This window comes from Anguilla anguilla, chromosome 4 (genome assembly GCF_013347855.1).
Source record: "Anguilla anguilla isolate fAngAng1 chromosome 4, fAngAng1.pri, whole genome shotgun sequence".
Taxonomy (NCBI): domain Eukaryota; kingdom Metazoa; phylum Chordata; class Actinopteri; order Anguilliformes; family Anguillidae; genus Anguilla; species Anguilla anguilla.
Window position 1 is genome coordinate 11,463,404 of NC_049204.1, and position 15,561 is coordinate 11,478,964.

Here is a 15,561-nt window from a genome sequence, read left to right on the forward strand (position 1 = left end):
CTCTCCAGAGTAATCATTACTTGTGTCCTGAACGTCTCCGGTTTGGTCCAGCTGTCACCTCGCTGCAAATACTGACAACTGTCAGCAGTAGCCCATATCCAGAGGCAATTATACTCGCTTTTCCTCCTGCAGAGTTTACCAAAAACTTTGGCGTGAAAGCCGTGATGAAAACCTCGGTCCTCCTCACTTGGGAAGTACCGGAGACGTTTAAATCTCAAGTGCCTTTCAAGGTAAGAACCCTGTCACAATTTCCTCCTCACTGCTGAAGATTTGAAATTCCAAATGCAATCAGAACCTGCAAAGAAAAATAGGGAGGGGAAAAAATAGGCAGTGTGTTTTGACATTTTTCAGTCTTGTTTTAGGTTTTATTAATGGGGGGGGGGGGGGGTTGAGGAGGGGAAGTGGGGGAAGAATGGCCTATATATTTTATTTGCCACCGTTGAATTTTGACACATAATTATGAGTGTTTTATTGCATTAACAAGCTCATTTTCTCATCACAAAGGATGTTTCTAAGTGTGTAATTGCAGTCAGTGTACCCAAGCTTGATTCCCATAAATGCTAATCATAATATGCTTTTGTGGTTAGTCCAGCTTTACTGCCACTGTCAACTTGATGGGCCATCTCCTTACATTTAGCTACAGATGTGGTATGTAAAGTTCTGGTCTTCAAGAGACCACCACAATGCATTGAGATGTAGGCTGTAAAAATGAAATGTGTGGCAAAAATAAAAAATTGGAACAATTTAAAGATTTATTAAAGGGTTATATATTGTAAGTGCCAGAATTGGGACAAAATATATCCTTTCCTGCAGGATTTATACATTGTAAGGGGGTCTTTCTACAGGAATAGTGGTATGTGGAATTGTAATATGTCTTGAAATACGTTTCATCTTTGTCACTCAGATCTTAGGGAATGATATTAATTAACTTAAATCTACACAAATTCCAGTTTACTGTATTTAAATTATTTTTATTCAGTCAGTCAATGAATGCTTGCACCATCGTTTTTGTCACTGGTGTTACTTGTACCCTGCAAAAGATTAAACGCTCTTCAGAATTTTATTGCTCAGTTCAATCTGCACAGATTGAGTCTAGGTGTAGGTTAATACAGTAGAATCCACTTATTTGCATAATGGATTATTGCGTAATTCAGGTATTTGCATAGACTTGACAAATCCTGAACCATTCTCCATTTATTCCATTGTAAAGAGATCACATATTTAAACAAATCATTAGCGCATATTTTGGATTTGGATTTCATGGAATTATGTACAATTACATTGCGTAATGATTTACAAATATACATTGAAAGTTGGCAGATGGCATGCATAAACAAACAGTTGCACTATGAAGACACAAAAATGCCAAAATTTACTAGGGCAGGCGGTTTCTGTTGAAAATTTCATCGATAGCACACGCCTGAGTAAGACAAGCAGTCGTCAGCACTCTACTCTAGTTAATTTAGCGTGTCTGAGGTTGTACATGAACTGGAAAACAGTCAGAACTTTAAAAACTAGAAATGCAGTATCAACGAGAAATTGTACCAAAAAATTAATGGATCATTTCTAATCATTTTACAGGTTTTTTTTGTCCAGTTCTTTTGTACAGGTTTTTTTTTTTGGTCCAATTTCCAGGTCTGAACCATACAGAGCGTTCAGAGACCTGTTTGTAAAAAAAAAAAAATGAAAAAAACGGAGCGTGGCTTACGTTCCCGTGTCCCGTCCCGCCCCCCCGCAGATCCTGTACAACCAGCAGAGCGTGGAGGTCCAGGGGAACATGAAGCGCAAGCTGATCACCAAGCTGGAGCCGGACACCGAGTACTCCTTCATGCTGATGAGCCGCGGCAACGTCGCCGGGGCCCTGCAGCAGCAGGTCTCCATCCGCACCGCCCCCGACCTGCTCAGCGCCCAGCCCCGCCTCCACAGCCAGGGCCAGGAGGAGGGCGGCCGGCTCACCATCAGCCTGCCCCAGGCGCAGAACAAAGCCGCCGTCAGGTGAGCGAGCGTCCACCTCACGCCTGTGGCGTCGGGGGCAGAAGGAAGGGTGCGGTCGTCTCTTTGCTTCTCAGAAATAGCGTAGCATACCGTGGATATGAAAATCTGGCCCTCGAATCCAAATCCAGCCCTGGTTTTCTTTTTCCCCCTGATACTTAACTGAACAGTTAGTGCTATTGATTGGCCAGACTGTGGTCACACCCGACTCCCTGGTTAAGGGAGCGTGGAAAACCAGCAGGTCTCTGCCCTCGAGGACTGTGATTTGAGTAACGGGGGTACAGACAATGAGACAGTGCCGTAAGCTGTTGAGACCTGCTTTGTGTTCAGTTTATGGAACAACTGAGATTGAAAACCACTGTCTTGGAGCACTGTGTCATTCTTCATTACACAATATATTGTCACCTCTTTTATATGCCTCATTCCAGAAAAGCACAGGGCTTTTTTTTTTTTTCTTCAATTGAATCTGGGATTGGGGGGCAGGGGGTAGCGGTGGGGGGTGGGCCTGGTAGGAGGTGGGCCTGGAGTGATGCAGCTGGAGCTGTGGTCCTCAGACAGTACTGGGACAGACAGACGGCATTAGAAGCAACAGCAGCTTCCTGCCGTACTGTAAAAACACCGTCTGCTTGTCCAGCTGTTTCCTTTAGTTTCCCCTCGGTGTTTTCAGCCGTGCCTTGCTAATTCTTAACTCCTGGCAAATCCATTACCATTAGAAATCTTATTTAATTAGCGCACAGTCTGACATTCTAGAAGGCCTCTGCCACGTCTTACTATTGAGCTTGCAGTGGGCAGTCTCTTGGGAAACCACTGCCTTTGCTCTGTTGTAATTGGTTCTCATGATGAGACTAGCCAATTTCTGGAGTCGGCTTTAAAAAAAATGATAATAGCTGCTTATAAAGGTATGGAGGCATATACTTAAGCCACAGTTTCTTATTGCATGCCTTTACAAACGAAGATGGACTTGAAAAGAATGGAACAAAATTGCATTTCAAGTGTTTATCTCACGGTGGAGCAGTTACACGTCCCGGCAAGGCGAGCCAGGAGGAATTTGCTAAAAATCAAAAACTAATTTTCGCAAGGCAATCAGCGTCCTCATGTCCCCACCAAATGTATTCCTTGTTATCAGAATTGGAACCCAAGAATACACAAGGGTGCAGGTTCTGGCACGAGAGTTAGAGCTGAAACATGTGTAGGGATTAGCGCAAAGATTGCTTTAGCGTTGATTTGTAGGAAAAATACTCGGGGATGATAAAGCGTTTGCGTGCCCATGTTTAAGAAACACAGGACGTGATCACCTGTTGTTTCTCAAGCTTGCAGTGCAGCAAAGCGGCGGTTCGAGGTGAGTCCGGAGTGATTTCTCCACCGGAGCTCAAAGCCTCAGTTCTCGCAGCCAGAAAAAACAGTCTCCCCTCTTGTACCAACCAATCTTTTTGACGAAGGTCCAAACGGTCACCCCAAAAGGCTCATGAACCACCGGGGGGGGGGACCAAGCTAATTACTGGCCGTCAACTACGAGGGTAGATTATTCCGGGCTAATTACGAGCTGGGGGAGGTGCCCCGGCCTCGAAGCGGTCGCTCAAGCTCGTTATTTCTCTCCGCAGGTGGTACTACATTGTGGTGGTGCCAGTCACGCAGGCTCGTCGGTGGGAGAGCCCCGACGAGATGGACCTGGACGACGTGAGTGAACCGCCGTGTGCCGAAGCACAGCCTGTGTGGTGCATGCTGGTCTTTGTGGTCCTCTTGGGTTAATACTCATTGCTTACACGCCCATATATAGTTGCGTTTATATATTTTTGTATGTATGTTTATATACATGGCCAAAAGTATGTGGACACCTGACATCCGACATCTCATCCAAAATTATGGGCATTAGTATGGAGTTGGTCCACCCCTTTGCTGCTGTAACAACCTCCACTCCATGCTCCAACATCTTTATACTAGATGTTGGAGCATTACTGCAGAGATTTCCTTCCATTCAGCCAGAAGAGCATTAATGAGGTCAGGCACTGATTGGGCGATTAGGCCTGGCTCGCAGTTGGCTTTCCAATTGATCTCAAAGGTGTTGGATGGGGTAGAGGTCAGGGCTCTGTGCAGGCCAGTCAAGTTCTTCCACGCTGTTCTCGACAAAACCATTTCTATATGGGCCTTGCTGTGTGCCCAGGGACTTTGCCATGCTGAAACAGGAAAGTGCCTTTCATAAACTGTGGGGGAAGCACAGAATCGTCTAGAATGTGATTGTATGGTGTAGCATTAAGATTTGCCTTCACTGGAACTAAGAGGCCTAGCCCACACCATAAAAAGCAGCCCCAGACCAAGGGATGTCCTGCTACTTTTGGTCACATAGTGTATATATGTATGAGGCATCACTCATTTTTCCTCTGCCAAGGTGCATAAAAGCATTGGCTATTCTACCAAATCATATTACACCTTAAGATAATAAGCACTGCAGGTGAGTGTAGAGAATAGAGAGAATTTTCAGCAGTTCTTTTTTGGTAGCAGCTTTTGCTCCTGTCGTGAGTGCGTCAAGTTACTTTGAGTACCCCTTGAAAACTCTGAACAATTTAGTTTTGTGTTTTTGTATTGTTTTTAATATTGAGCTCAGTTTTTTTTCTTTCTCATGACTTTGCTGTCTTTCAACATGCCATAATCTGCAAAAAAAATAAAAAATATCCCATTAATTTGAAGCTTGACAAATATCAGACGCCTCACACATTGTAAAATGAGTCTGTCCAGATCTGAACCTTTCCTCGATGATAAGGTTTTGCTTTTTTTGTTTTGTTTTTTTTCCCCCCCGGCTCTGACATCAGCATAGCTGAATGTCAAGGAGACGCTGTTTGAAATTTAAATGCGGAGTCCATGACTGAAGTAAAGGGGGTGGGGGTGGGGGTGGGGGTGAGGAGCTGGGGGGGGGGTATTTTCAGATGGAAAATAATGGCCAGTCCCGACGAGTCGACCGACCGCCGAGGCGCTTTACGCCTTCAGGATGAATTAATAATGCCTGGGCTTCAGAAACACCTGGGGCTCAGTAATGAAGCCTGACCAGCGTGCTCCCGGAGGTTCGGGAGAGAGGTCAGGGAGAGGAAGCTGACTGGGCTGCAGTGTGGACTCGCTCCTCATTTCCGCGCGGGTTACTCTGGCTGCTGCGCCGGTCGACTGGAGGCTTAAATCTTAGCGATGGGCTCAATCGCGGGCTCAGTTTTCAGAGCCTCGTTTATAGTTTGCAGCCTAACTGAGTGATCGCCATTCAGAGGTAAACAAGGCAAAGCAGATAAGGATTTCCAGTGTCACCACTTACATTTAAAACATCGTCGTCATTTCAGTTGAAATCTACTAGAACTGTCTGTACAGTGATTTGAATCCACAAGGATAGTGTCTATCGCTGTTTGTTATTCTACACATTCATGCATGTGTTTTAGCGTCCTTGGGGCCTGATTCACTTCGACCTTTAGCATGTGTGTGTGCTAAAAAGCTTTTATCACACGCAGGACCGATAACATAACCTATGATTGTGGTATTTGTTTTGCACCAATCATTGGCCATGTTATTGGTTTTATGTGTGCTAAAATGATTTGCAAACGCTAAAGGTCTTAGTAAATCAGGCCCTTGTTGTCCAGTTACTGCTCAGTGCTACGAGTGTGGCCCCCCAGTGCCATTTGTGAAGTGTTTGGTGCTGAGTGTGTGGCCCTTTGGGCCGCCTGTGGCCCCTGGCACAGCACACGAGGTCTCAGCAGCGGCGTGTAAACGGTCCGTCTCCCCCCGTCGGCAGCTCCTGGAAGCCAGCGAGAACCCCGGCCTCAGGAGGAGGAGGCGCCGCCGCCGGCAGGCCGAGTCCCCGCTGAAGCCCTACATCGCCGCCAAGCTGGAGACGTTGCCGGGCACCTTCACCCTGGGCGACGAGAAGAAGTACAACGGCTTCTACAACAAGCCGCTGACCAGCCAGCAGGAGTACCGCTGCTTCGTCATGGCGGCCCTCAAGGACCAAGATTCCGTGAGTACCGCGGCTGAGAAGGGGGGGCGCAGCCGTCCGCGGTCTCCGTCCGAGCAGGAACATCACGCGGTCGCACCCTGACCCTAACCCAGGGGTGTCAAACGCCAAATCCTGGCAGGCCGCAGTTTCCACGGGTATTCAGTACGTTTCTGCTCGAGTGATTAATTTAAGTCACTTATTGGCTAATGTGTCCGCACTCCTTGTTCCAGACACTGTGGCTCACTATGACTGGAGTTTGACACCCCCAACCCTAACCTTTCATGAAACAAAAACTTTGCCTCTCACACTCAGTTTAATAAATGAAAATGTGTCTTCGTTTTATTTCGGTGCGCCCTGAGAATTGTTAGGTCTGCCCACACATCTTTTAAGCCCCCATTTTCCCTCAACCCCCCCCCCCCTCCCCAGACGCGTGACTAAGCTCCCCCGAGCGCGACGGGGGGTGGGGGGGGGGGTTCCGTTTCTCGGGCGGGACAGGTGGCGGGGGCGCTCAGCCAGCCCTGTGACACCCCGAAAATTAATGGAATTTAATCTGCGCCACGAAAACAGAGCTCAAAGAAGGGGGGGCGAGCGACTGAACCGCAACCTAATAATCTCATATTTCAGAGCCCCGCTCCTCGCATCCAGGCAGAGAGTGGGCCGCGGGAAGGAATACTGGGGGGGGGGGGGGGGGGGGGGTGTCAGAACTGGGGGAGAAGAAAAAAGGAAAAGTGGCTTTGCGCTGATCCAGAGACTGGTAAACAAGAAGAGGAAGTGTGAAATTGGATGATAGATGCTGACTGTATAAACAGTGTGATCATTTAAAGGAGGGGAGGGGATGGGGGGGGGGCGGAGAGAGAGAGAGAGAGCGGGAGCGAGGGGGGGGGGGGCGGGGGGGTCATCTCGCAGAGCGGGCGGAGGCCTCCAGCTACCTTCCTGTTTCCCGCAGATAAAGTGGGCACATTACCATTTCGGGGACCGGGGCGGCGCGGGAAGCTGGAGTCTCGCCTGCCGAGGTCCTCGCAGGGCCGGGGAGCGAACTGCAGCTACGGAAACGCTTTGTTTATAAGCTTTGTTTTTCTTTTTTTTTGTCTGCATTTGTTTGTTTGTTTATTTCTTTCCCTCCCAGTTATCGGGCCTTTTCAAGGAGGTGTTCAAAAAGTAAAGGGCATCGGCGGAAGGCGAAGAGCGGTCGCTCGTCTCCGAAGCGTAGCGGTCGCGAGGTGCTCTCCACCGGTGCTTTACGCTAGCGTCCGTGTTCTTCAGCGGGGGGTGGGCAAAATTTTGGCCCTGGATGCCCGGCGTGTGTGTGTGGGTTTTCGTGTCCACCTGTTATGTTGGCTAAATGAGCCAATTGGCTGTATACACTCTCTGAGATTAGATTAGTAAAACGTTTGAAATGAGGGACGCAAGAACAGTCTGCAGCTGTCATCCATGCGCTTATCAAGAAATGTAGCTAAAATGTCAGGTGACATTGATGTCGGGGCTGATTATGTCATTAAGGCCAGAAGTCGGCACGGAAACCGGAAACGGATTCAGCCCTCGTTGCCCCTCTCTGTTCTAGAGCGTCTTTGCTTCAGCCCTTGGCTGGCATTTTGGGAGTATTGTTGCGTTTGAGGCAGCTACAAGAATTTAACATGATGAATTTTAGCTGGCAGGACTTAAAAGAAGTTTAGCTTCGTCCACTCACCTCATCAGGGTGGCAGTCTTAAAGAAACTAGCTCAAGTCCAAGGTGAATTTACATGTCGCTGTACAATTTTGTGCAGTTGGTCTCTTAGTTCTGTAATAGCGTAATGTTAAAACAGTCCAATAATTTTCATATTAAACAGTAGCAGAAATATGCGCTTCTCCACATGGAACACGGTCAGGCCGTCTCTTTAATCCTTCCCGAGCTCGTTCTCACGGTTTTCTTGTTTCGGGTTCCCCCTCGCTTCAGAATTTCTGATTGCGTAATGAGCCCCTGATGCTTGGGTTTAATTTTCCATCACAGCTCATCCGCGGCACGTTAGTTATCTCAATTACATCTCTGCATAAATTCTCCATTGCTGACCGATCTCATTGAGTCGCCCCCCCCTCCACCACCCCCCACCCCTCCACCCCGCCTCCCCTCGGCCTCCCCGTTTCTGCGGCTGCCGTATCTCTCTCTCCAATCGCAGCCGAACGAATGTGCTCGCACGCCCTTTTGAACGCGCCCGTCGCCCCATTGTCAGTCTTCAGTGAAAGGAAACGCATTAGGCGCCGGGCGAGATTCGTTTTCCATCAGATAACGCCATTCAAATCGATCATCTCGCTCCCCCCACCCCCCACCCGCCCCCTCCCTCCCTCCCGCAGCAGATTTCTAAAGGTGCTTTTTTTTGTTTTCCCATGGTGCCGTGCTGTCATAGAGGCATGACCGCGGCCGTTTCTCAGGATAGGGACGAGATTTTCGCCCGCCGCTGAGGGAGAGGGGCCGGGGGCCAGGGACCGTGGCGGAAAGGAGGAGGGGCCCCCCTGTAAAACCCCCCGTCGGCATCGGTGGCGGTGGCCAGGGCGGGGGCGGGGGCGGGCCCACCCCTCTCCATTCTCGTCGGCGTATGTTTCACGCGCCGCCCGGCTGTCCTCTCCTGAGGCGTGACCGGTCGGCTTGGCCACCCGCCGGAGTCGCTGACGGGAGGCCCGGTGGAGGCACTGCAAGCACGGCGTTGGCTCGTTCCCCTCGAAAACGCGCTCTGTTTACCCGCACTTCCTAACAGAACCCCCTGTCAGGGGGCTTCCAAATTATAATCGACAGAGTGGCCTCAAGCGAATTTATAGCCCATTATTTGTTCGATTTTGACTCATTGCTTTATGAGAACACGGTGAGCTCTGTGGCAGCGCTCTTGCATTGTCTCATGAACCAAGGGTAAAGAAATCTCCAATTATGCCGGAGCGATCTTAACCTTTTTCCAATGCGATTTTAATGGATTTTTTCAGAGCTTTCGCCTAATTGATTAAACAATCAAACCGCGCTGATTAAGGCGTTCCTTCTCGAAACTGGGGTCCCTGACGTTAGCAGAGCGGAGCCTGGTTCACCGGGTAAACACGTTAGCCGCAGTTAAGGGGTTGAGAGATGTTGCGGCACGCAGCTGAAATTTCTCGGTCCCCAGAGGGCTTTCTCTTATCTCCTTCCCGCTGTCGCCCGCGAGTTCTCAGAGGTCGCCTCCAGCGCCGCGCCGTTTCCCAGGCTCCGAGCTCCCGAGCTCCGCCCACTCCGCAGATGAGAACGCTTTCTGCGCTTTTCGTGAGGTTTCGCGAAACCGCTGCCTAATTGCAGACTATTCCGGCGTGCCCGGACGCGCGTTCGTGCACCGAGCGCCATATAGACATATGGCTCCAATTTCAGTCATTCTTTCAAATGAATATTTTCAGTTTGGAAGCGTGCACTGCTGTGTAGTATGGTCTATGGTCTGGTATCCTGTGTAGTCCTGCTGATGACTGATGGGGTGGATTAAAGACATGGGGGGGGGTTGTTTGGTGCCTGGTATATGATGATTGGTGGCGTGGAGGGGGAGGGGGGTGGGTATATGGTGCCTGCGTGCCCTCACAGGTGGCTGGCGACTGTCTGTGTCTGAGCGTGTGCGCTGAGTGACGTCACAGGCCAGATTCTCCTCCTCTCTGCGCATGGCTTGCGGACAAAAGAGCTCAGCGAGCGCAGGAGTGAAGTCGACGGGCTGATAGCGCTCGTCGTCGCACGTCGCTGTGGCGGTAGAGGCTCCAGAGGAGAGGCCGGTTTCCTTCCACTGTTTACCAGGGCCTCAGAAACCCCCTCTGCCTTTCTAACTGTATTATTATTATTAATAATATTAATAATAATAATAATAATAATAATAATAATGTGTTACATTCATATAGCGCTTTTCTCACACTTTTCAGTGATAAGTGGGAAACCCACCTCAACCGCCACCACCGTGCAGCACCCACCCCGGTTGATGCACGGCAGCCATTTTGTGCCAGAAAGCTCACCGGACTCTGTCCGCTCTCCCGACTGTCGGCCGAGACGCGTGGCTAAAACGGTTAGCCGGCTGCGCCTGGGGCGCAGGATTTGTTCCAAGGTCCACTTTGGAGACGTGGAAGCCTGCCCGTCCCGCCCCGTGTCTTCTGGTGCTGCGGATGAAAGGCCTCATCCCACGTTTAATAACCCGAAGAGGAAATCCAGTTGACGTTCCAAATCCAAATGGCTGTCCCTCTTTGTCTGGAGTAGAAATAAACCATTTATTTATTTATTGGCGCATTTGGGGGGAATCAATCAAAATCGAATTTTCTGTCTAATGTCTGTACTGTATAGGTTTTGGAGTTCAGGCGGAGGCTCACCTTAAAAACCCTCCACTGTTTCGGAGCAGAATGCGGGAGACTAGATCAGCTGCTTTTTCCACGGTCGTCACATCGATCTCTCCGCTTTGCGCTCCCGCCCGCCCCCTCAGTCAGCGATCGCAACGTTCTCCCTGTCAACGCTATCCAGCCCGCGAATTTCCAGCCCGTTCTGTTGGAGTACACTGTTCTGATATCCCATCCTCCCTCCTCCCCCCGCCCTCCCTGTCCTCATTTCCTGTTCGCTGACGGCCCCTCCCCCTTTCCTCCCTTGCAGAAGATGTTCGCGGCCAGCCCCTTCTCCGACCCCATCAAGGTGGAACTGCCCAGCGGCATGGCCAGGCACTCGGAGGACCCCGAGATGCTGTGGGTGATGGGGCCCGTGCTGGCGGTCGTCCTCATCATCATCATCGTCATCGCCATCCTGCTCTTCAAGAGGTGAGGCCGAACGACAACCACCGCACCCCACCCCCAACCCCCCACCCCCCACCCCCCCACCCCCCACCCCCCATCCACTCCCCCGCTGCCCCGCAGTGGCGTCTGCGTACCGAGCCAATCTACCAGCCCCTCGAAACGCAGAGCGCGCTACGAGTCCAAAGTGAGCCTGAGGACACTCTATTTTACCAGCCCTCTCGAAACGACGGCGAAAGCACGGCCTACCCTGCGATTGTTCGTCTGAGAGCTGGGTGTCCGAACCGTCCCTCGGTGTTCTGTGCTGTTCGTTCGGCACGAAAGAGGATCTACGCCCCGCGAGCGCTGAATACTCCCGTCACGTTGCCTTCGAACGGGCTAATAAGCACCGAGGAGCTCGCCCTGCGGTTCTGCCCTGCGGGCGTCCAGAGTTTCAGCTCCTGGGACAGAGGCGCCGTCTCTTCCTCCCCGACCGCGGCCAGCCGTCATTCACGTCCTCCGGTCCGCACAATCTGGCACCTGGCGATGCGGCCACCGCCGTCACCGGTTAGCAATCACACCGTGTCTTACGCCGGGCGGGGCCCCTTCGGGCCGGCTGTCTTAAAACGCCGACCGGCGTGCGGCGCGGAAGGCTCGCGGCGCGGGCTGCCCGTAATAGCGCCGTGGATTGACGGCCGCCGCGGAGCCGCTCCCGACGATCGATCGGTCGCGACGCCCCCGCCTCCGTGCCGCTCCACCGTCGGCAAAAAAGGGAACAGAGCAAAGCGGCGGTTTCCTCTCCCCCGCTTCCGCCAGGCCGGTCGAATCCAGAAGGTCGGAGCGAAACCGCGCTTTCGACCGCAACCCTAGCGCCGCTATCGCGCCGTTTCGGTTTCAATACTAGAACAGCGGTAGCGCGTTTCTTACAAAGAGCTACTGTTTGGGCTCGCGTTTAAATTTCAGCACAGCGCTGAGGCCTCCCTTTCGTATTGGATTAAGAGCAGCTATCGGTGCTTGTGGAACCCTCCGTAGGAGAGGAGGATAATTTAGTCTGGGAATTGCATAGTGAAAGGACGGAGCAGACAGAAACTTAGGAATTACACTATTTAAAGTGCTATTTCCAAAGCAAATTACTTTAGCCAGGGTGTTTTGGATCCAAAGTTGCAGCGTGCATAATAACTAGACCCCAGCGGTAATTGAAGTGTAACTGTTTGAGAGAGAGCGAGAGAGAGAGAGGCGTGTTTACTTCTGGCTCTGAAAGTTGCGTTACCGTCGCCCCCTGCTGGGCCCGAGCCCCCCGTTCTCAGGCGAGACGCGCGTGACGGCTCGCCCAGGAGAACGTCCCCTCAGCCCGGGCGAGCGGCCGGCCCGCGTTCCAATTAAAATGAAATAAGACACATCTCCGCGCGCCTTCCCAGCATGCACTGCGGAGTGTGTTCCGGGGCCGCAGTAAAACTGGCCCCGAGACCCAGGTGTTCTTCTTCAGAGCGCTTCGCTTCCTAATGGGGGACGGCCTGCTGGCCTGATCTTGCCCACAAACCCCCCCCCCCCCCCCCCCCCCCCCCGCCCCCATCCTCTTTTTGGCTCAGAGTAGAAAGACCCTGGCTAAGAGTAACATTTATTAGCCCTTTTTAGGTGTAAGATCACAGATACGCGATTAGAATGTTCTGAACTGAACATTCTAATGGTGATGTAACAGTCACTGCTGGTAATTGAAAGCAATTGAATTCTACAACACTGACTTTGAATTGTGAAAAAAAAGAATGCAAGGGGTTAATGGTTTATCCTCTTTAAATCACTCCTGGTTTTACTTGCTTATTGGACTTGAATGGGAAAATGTAGCACGACCCCACACTTCCAACTGAAGATCTGCAGATGATCTTCTGGTCCTTCTGGTACTTGGATTTAGAGATCCAGTCATAGCCATCCACAATTATTATTGCACTGGTATTTTATCATTTTTTTCATAAACTTCCCAACATAAATCACTGGCAAAAAGTAATCAGCGAGGCTGTACAAACATTTCCTACCAGCCTTTTTTTTTTTTCTTTGCAGTGCTGTTTTTTTTTATGCTAATGATGTATTGGCTGTGGTTATCAGTGGTGAATGAGGCATGGGTGGCTAGCCCATTTTCTAAATGTGCTTTGTCAGCAAAAAAAGATTTAAAAAAAAAAAAAAAGGGGGGGGGGTGGGGTAATACAAAAGTGGCGTGGGGGAAAAGCAGCAGGCGGGTCCACGTGAATGACAATACGAACCCAAGTGAAAGAGGACGGTAAAAATGAAGAAGAGGAAGCTTGTTAAAGATTATCAGACGGCCGGGGGGAGATTAGATCCGGGCCCTGTTTGGGGGAAAAGCTCATTTTCTAAATGTCAGCTTCGGCATCCGAACCAAACCCCAGGCCGGGGGTAGGCGAAGCGCCCGTAAGTCAGGTGCTGTTTCTCCCTCCGCGCCGCGCGCTAACGGGCTAGGTGGCGTCTGTAGCGCTGACAGACCGTAATTTAATTCCCTCCTCTTTCTCCCTCCCTCACTCTCTCTTTCTCTCTCTTTTTTTTTCGCTGCTTTCTGTGGCCACAGTAAACAAGAAAGGTGGGTACTGTTTGTCTGCGGTGTGCGGCTGCTTCCATTTCACCCGCTGCAGTCTCGTCCGCCCGCGTCGGCGGGCTCTCTCTCTCTCTCTCTCTCTCTCTCTCTCTCTCTCTCTAGGGTTTCACCTGGTGTGATGTGGTGTGGCTTTTCTGAGGCGTGTGTGAATTTGCATGAAAACCTTTCTGCTCCCGGTGTTTTGTTCTTCACATTAGCATCTTTTCTAAAAGCGTCTGACTCCCAGGCACCGGAGAGGCGCGATTACCCCCGAAACACTCCCGGTTTTTTCGCCGTTTAAAGATCCCTGGCTGGCTGGCTCGCTTATCAGCCTTCTTCTTAGGAAGGCAACGCTAATCTTCTCTCGGTGCACTTAGTCGCGCCCACATCTGAATATCTCCCTTTGAAAGTAAATGCCAAGCTGGCAGTCGAGTTTATAATGTCAGAACTGACATTTCCCACAGTAGAGCACTCTCTGTAGCACAGGTGAAATGAACAAAGAGCTTTGTTCTCTAGTTCCATCCCAACCCCCCCACAACCACCATATATAATGGCGAATGCGGGCCAAATACCTCTATTTATGCCCAAGTATTTTTGTATTTTTTTTTCAAGTAAAGCATGGCCAAATTATTCTTGTCTTTTCAGTGGAGCGTTGAGCCGACGCTCGGCCGACTCTTCGCTCCGGAGCCCAAGGCTAATAGACACGGTTCAGCCGAGCGGACAGAACGGCTCTTTCACAGAGACGTGCGGGCCAGACTGCTCGGCATGCCTCACGGAGAATGCACGCACAGCCGTTTCCTCCGCAGACAGAGGCCTGCCTCCTCCTCCTCATCATCAAGCGCCCGTTGGGAAGGGCTACCGTTAGCGCTGTGCCGATCTTAGCCGAAACGGAGCACGGCAAGACGCGAAACTCCGCTAGTGAAAGGGGGGGGGGGCGGTGGGGGGGTGGGGGGGTCGGGGATGGGTGGCTCCAAGCCTCGCCCGTCGCAGGTTTCCTTGTCGCCGCGCCAACGCGCAGCGGGAAGCTCCTCCTACCTGCTGCATCCGCTAATTGCGGCACCTGCTTGTTTTCCTTGTGCAATCAGGCTGGGGAAATTCAGTGCTTAACGAGTGCGACCCGAAACGGAGCTTCGCCGAGCCGACTCAGCCTTGGGGGGGGGGGGTGGTGGAGGGGGGGGGTTGAAGTGTCCTCTTTATCGGCTAGCCGGTTCACCTGGGAACGGGCGATATCGCTTAAATGGCGGTGAACTTCAGGACCGCCGAAACGTTTTGAGTAATCGCTCGCCCTTCCCGGAGCGGGGCTCTCTCTCTCCAGAGGAGGACACTGAGCCTAATGGCTGTTTTAAATTAAGTTTTCTAATTGATTTTTAAGCACGTCGGACTCCGCGTTTGACTGGCTCTCCTTTAAGCGGGCAGCCGCGACGGCTCTTTGTCTCCTCAAAGCGGCGAACCGGATCCTCGGTGCGTGCCAGATGCTGCAGGAAGAGCCTCGCGGGAGCGGGCTGCGATTAGCGAGCTAACGGACGCTGGCGTCGCCGCTGACGCTCCCGCTCTCACCCTCCGCAGGAAACGGGCCTCTCCCTCGGCCAAGGACGAGCACTCCGGCGGCGTGAAGGACTCCCTGCTGGCCCACTCCTCCGACCCCGTGGAGATGAGGAGGCTCAACTACCAGACCCCAGGTACCGCCTCAGCCCGCGCGGCGCCTGTTCCCACACACCCAGTCTAGAGCGGTCAAACTCGCTCGCGTCTGTCGCCACATCATGTGACCTCAACCCCTGGAAATGATACGCTTGGCGAGTCTTTAGCCAATAGAAAGTCAGGTCTGGCATAGACTGTAGGGGTCTGTCTCTGGAGCTGCATCCAAGTCCCTGTGATGTGGGTGCAGGTTTGATACCCCTCCATGAGCTGTGGTCTCTATCTGTTACCCTCTCCTAGCTTTCTACCTGTCTGAATAAAGCAAAAAATGCTAAAGTAGGGTGTACTGTCTGTTCTCCTTTTAAGGAAAAAAATATAATATACATAACATATGTTATATATATATATATACATATATATATATATTAAACAAATATTTTCTGCCCTCATTAAAATCTTTCTGTGCATATCAGTTGATCTAAATAGCTGGTCTTCCATTTGTATTTCTTAGCATTGCACTGAATAATATGAATAAAGCAAAAACAACAAACAAAAAAAAAAAAACAGCCAAAGCCGGGCAGACTTTCCACTGTCCTTTAAAAATGAATAAGAGAAAGAAAGTCAAGCACGGACAGTGTGATGCTCAGAAGCCCCCCATGTGTCAGGCGAAGC

General features: G+C 51.1%; 1 protein-coding gene across 21 annotated transcripts in view; it reads left to right on the forward strand.

Moving 5' to 3' along the window:
- The window catches only part of ptprfa (protein tyrosine phosphatase receptor type Fa), a 226,059-nt gene that overhangs the window by 179,214 nt on the left and 31,284 nt on the right, over positions 1 to 15,561 (forward strand). For 14 of the 21 annotated variants that reach the window (XM_035412987.1, XM_035412983.1, XM_035412990.1 and 11 more), the window contains 7 exons: positions 133 to 230; positions 1,739 to 1,995; positions 3,594 to 3,669; positions 5,759 to 5,980; positions 10,561 to 10,721; positions 13,249 to 13,260; positions 14,821 to 14,933. In XM_035412987.1, the coding sequence (XP_035268878.1) occupies positions 133 to 230; positions 1,739 to 1,995; positions 3,594 to 3,669; positions 5,759 to 5,980; positions 10,561 to 10,721; positions 13,249 to 13,260; positions 14,821 to 14,933 (939 nt within the window). The remainder of the gene's footprint in view (positions 1 to 132; positions 231 to 1,738; positions 1,996 to 3,593; positions 3,670 to 5,758; positions 5,981 to 10,560; positions 10,722 to 13,248; positions 13,261 to 14,820; positions 14,934 to 15,561) is intronic. The other 7 variants (XM_035412985.1, XM_035412991.1, XM_035412995.1 and 4 more) reach the window with 1 other exon arrangement.